Genomic DNA, 4,862 nt, shown 5'->3' with positions numbered 1-4,862 from the left:
CATTATAATCCATAAATACTGATTTATTTTTATGCACATATATCATGTTTATTACTTAAAACTTCTATATTTATCTGTTAATAATATAAGGTTCATTATATCACAAAATGAATCTATTCTATTTTAAAAATAAATCTGTTATTAAAATTATGAACAACATGATGAAACTATAGTTCATATTCTGTCAGCCTCAACGTGTTATAAAATAAATCTATTCCATTTCAAAAATAAAATTGTTACCAAAATTATGAATAAACTGATAAACCTATAGTTCATATATAATCAACCTCAATATGCTACAAAATGTATATATTCAATTTCAAAGATAAAATTGTTATCAAAATTATGAATAAAATGATGAACCTGTAATTCATACATAATGAACTTTAATATTCTATATAATGAATCTCAATTTTCTACATAATGAACTTATTATTTTCCAGCAATAAAACTGTTATCATATTCTTAATAAACATAATGATGAAATCATATTTTAAAAGAATGATTAAAGCTTGTAGAATCTGATTTAAATGTCTGAAGTATGGAGAAAGAAGGAAGAAGTTCAATTTATTAAAAATAAATTTTCAAAATCTACATATATACATAATTTATGTATCATATACCAAAAAGAAAAAAAATGAAAAACAACAATATTATACAACAGAGAATAAAAAATAAAAAAAATGAAAAATAACAACTTATAGAATCTAATTTAAAGTTCTGAATGATAGAGAATTGAGAATAGAAAAAATCGAGCCAAACAACTGGAAGTAATTTGCGATTACGTTTTAAATCAGCAATACAAGTAGAGCATTATATTTGAATTAAAACTCTCTCTCACACATGTGTATTAAAATTTAGTTTTCTCATTTAAATGAAAACAGTCACGTTGCGTATTGAACATTAGATACATAATACACAGTATATCTAAGTCTAAAATATATTTTACCGCATATATTGTTAAACAAAAGTTAAGAAGGGTCAAACCCTCATGCTTCGCGAGTTTTAGCTCAAGCATGCTAATATCTTAATCGAACGGTAATAATTCTATTAATAGTTAAAAATTAATTGAAAAATATAAATAATAAATTCTAAAAAAGGTTTAATAAATAAAAAGAGAGAGAATCAGTTTTTTCTTCTTTTTTTTTTTTTTACAAAAGGAGAAATTTCAAAATAACATTAAAAAAAAAAAAGTTGTAATTAATGAGGTGGAGTAGGCAACAAATTTGCAAATATCAATAATAATGAGAAATGCTGTTGTGTTACATACATGCGCGGAGATTTGACCCACTGAAACCACACGCACAGAGCAGTGGGGGAGTGAGTGAAGAATAGAAGGGGGAGAGAGAGAGAGACGTGGAACCAAGACCAAAGTTACCTAATAATAATAATAATGGCAAAAGCTTATAAAAATAAAAAGAGTACAAAAATCAATTAATGCATGCAATTAATGACATGTCTCCAATTTCTTCATTCTTTCATCTTCACGTCTAATGACCATCACCTTCTGCCTCTCTCATCCCCACCACCATCAACTCATTATTATTATTATTATTCATTGTTTCTTTTTCAATTCCCTATTTTCTCCTTTTTTTTCTATTTATTTCTTTCTACTAATATCTTTTAATATATTATTTATATATAAATATTGAATTTCTATTCTAAATAATTTATATCATAAAATAGAATTTCAGTACATGATTTATTTTTTAAATATAAAGTAAGAAATTAATTTATTTTTTATAATTAAAGTTTATTTTTATTTTGAATTGAATATATACTATAAACTGTTAAATATTTTATTAATTAATATTTTAATTCTATTTTGTGTTGACCAAAGTTGAAAATAAAATAAAAAATTAAAATTATTAATATTTGTAGAAAATACAAATAAACTATTTGAATTTACATAATTTTTATTTTCATATTTAAATATTTTTTAAAATTATTATTAGAAATACTTTTTAATTTATCAGAGAAAAGATATATTTTATCAAAGATTTTATCATACAATTATTATTAAAGGGTGCTTTCAATATTTAATTAAAATTGATTCTTTGAGTGTTTCATTTAAAACGTTAATTTTTTATATAATTTAACTAATAAATATTTAAATATTTTTATAATTCTAGAACGCTTTTTATTATTTTTCTTTATTTAATATGTTTATGTATGGCATGTAATAATCTAAATAAAATTTAAACATATGAGAGATTAAATTATAAAATATATTCTATTAAAAGAATAATTTAGAAATTGAAGATTATAACCAATTCAATTCTAGGAGCCCAAGTAGCCAAAAGATAACATCAAAACAAGAAGGCATTAGATACCATGACATCATAGAAAAATCCAATTGAAAGTATTAACATTGTAGTGGTATTATAGTAATAGCACTCATCATTTCATCATTAAATTGTTTTTTGTTTTTATTTTCTTTCTTTTATCCTTTCTCATTTCCATTTTTCTAAATAGACTTGCTTGTTTGATTCAGCCATCTCTCTATTTATTGCCTTCTCTCTCTCTATCTCTCTCTCTCTTTCATAATAACCTTTCCATCTCTCTATCTTACAATAATTAAAAGGGAAAAGAGAGAAAGAAGGTTTGAAAAGGTTTTGGGTCAGAAATGGCAGCAGAAGTGAGTTCAATGGTGAAGAGTGGTGGTGGAGGTGGTGGTGGTGGCGGCAACCCATCAGAAATTCTGATAACAAGGGACTTGCTTGGACAGTTTTCTAAAGTTAGGAACAATAGAGATTTGGATCTCAAGGATTTCCACCACCTCCAAATGTCTCTTGATTTGAAGGTCAGTCTTTCTTTCTTTTCTTTTCCCTCCTTGTTCTTGCTTTTCTTTATAAGATAAATTAAAGATAACTAATAACTTGGTATATTTTGTACAAAGCAACTGAATATCCTTTTCTTTTTTCTGTTTCTTAATCTTCTGCTATGCTGATTTTTATCTTAAAACCTTTATTTTTCTGGTAAAAACTGCATTAAAAGAAATTTCTTGTTCTTTAACATATAGGTTAGGCTTTTAATCATCAAATGTTTTGTAAGAAAAGTTTCACTTCATCAATATTATTATTACAAGACTCACTTCATCATTATTTATTTTTTAAAGAATTTTGAAGACCACTAAGGAATAGAATTCTTCATTGGTAATTTAAGTATTAAATTTAAAATATATATACATGACAATTGATAAAGTAGCATCTGTGTCACCAATAGTTTGATAGAATACCTGAGTTTCGTTATTAATTATCACTTAATTTATTTTGTTGGAGTTCTATATTAAAATGTTAATATCCATGTTTAATAAATTTGTTTGTCAAGAAGAATTACTTTATGTATATATTTTATATTTTATAATTTATGAAAAGGGTAATAGGCCGCCCACTTCATAATATGTATAATCTTTTCTTTTTTTAATTTGAGTGTATACATTATATTTCTTTTTACATAAAATAAGTGTTAAATATAGAATAGTTGTATTTAATTTAAGAGTAATTAACTGAAAATGAATGGATTGTGCAGACAGAGATGATATACTCACAAAGATGCAACTCTCCAAATTCACCGTTATCATCATCATCGTCACTTGACAACAAGAGCTATAAAAATAGGAAAACCCAAGAGAAAGACTCTCTACCATTGAAATTCTTGGAAGAAAGCAGGCTAGAATTAAAGCTCGTACCATCTAATGATCATTGCCAAAGTGTTTGCACCCTTGATAAGGTGAGATTTGCTCTAAAAAGAGCAGAAAAAGAAACCATAATCAAGAAGAGACATCACTCACCATCATTACCCTCACAAGAAGAAGAGGAACACAAAGAAAAAGAAGAAGAAGAAGAAAATTATGATAGTGGAGGTGGTGAGAAAGTAAAGAACAAGTGTTCTAGTAGTAGTGGGATGTTTGCTGCTGCATGCCCTGGCTGCTTGATGTATGTGATGACATTGAAGACAAACCCTAAATGCCCTCGCTGCAACTCTATTGTTCCATCTCCATTATTATCACTGAAGAAGCCCCGGATTGACCTCAATGCATCACTTTGATTTTACCAAGAGATTATTGTTTTCTTAAGTTTAATTGCAAAATAGACAATTATTATATTATACTTTTGTTTTTCTATTTTCTAGCCATTATTTTGATTTTGTGAATAAAAAAAATATCTTATTTTATTTTATTTTTTCATTGAGGGGAGGTCAATGTTAGGAGATATATGTGGGGGAGCGTGATGATTGTTTATGGGTTCACAAAACTTAGTGGTGTAGTCAATAGAAATTAGTAAGTATGCATTTATTAGAAGCTTGAGTTTTGGATGTATATGAAATAGCATGTGACTTCATATTTATTTATCCTTGGATGTATATGATATAGCATATGACTTTGATATATTATTAATTCATTTATGCTTTGGCATTGGAATTTGTATGTACGTACCAATCTTATTCCCTATTTTCTCCTTTTCTTTTAATGGCCAATCTTTTTGTTAGTTTACAAGTAGGATGCCCTTAAATGTTAAAACCCATTGTTTCACTTCTAATTTCTATAAATTATGATAATTGAGTTAAAAGAATATGATAATTTTTTTTTTATATATATCTAAAGTTAATTTAGAGCGTGTCGAATAAGAATTTGTATAAATAAAGCTGTTCATGGCATAATCCTCATGCTGTAAACTCAAAGCATGGACAGATCCTCAAGTTAAGACACAAGCGGCTTCTTGCCATGGGGGTCTTTCTACTCTTTTGGATCTTTAAATTAGCTGAGTTAGCTCTTTTGGATTACACCAGAAATAGATCGTAGCAACTATTAGAACATTGCCATTGGATCAAGAGAAGAGAAATGAGGAAGTTAGAAAGCC

General features: G+C 26.7%; 1 protein-coding gene across 1 annotated transcript; it reads left to right on the top strand.

Moving 5' to 3' along the window:
• Positions 1-2,488: 2,488 nt before the first annotated feature.
• Positions 2,489-4,423, top strand: LOC107262677. Its single transcript, XM_048373487.1, has 2 exons — positions 2,489-2,803; positions 3,532-4,423. Exons 1-2 carry the CDS (start codon positions 2,627-2,629, stop codon positions 4,048-4,050), a joined length of 696 nt encoding a protein of 231 aa, XP_048229444.1. The 5' UTR covers positions 2,489-2,626; the 3' UTR covers positions 4,051-4,423.
• The last annotated feature ends 439 nt before the right edge of the window (positions 4,424-4,862 follow it).

This window comes from Ricinus communis, chromosome 4, assembly GCF_019578655.1.
Source record: "Ricinus communis isolate WT05 ecotype wild-type chromosome 4, ASM1957865v1, whole genome shotgun sequence".
Lineage (NCBI taxonomy): Eukaryota > Viridiplantae > Streptophyta > Magnoliopsida > Malpighiales > Euphorbiaceae > Ricinus > Ricinus communis.
This window is presented reverse-complemented; position numbering and strand designations above follow the sequence as displayed.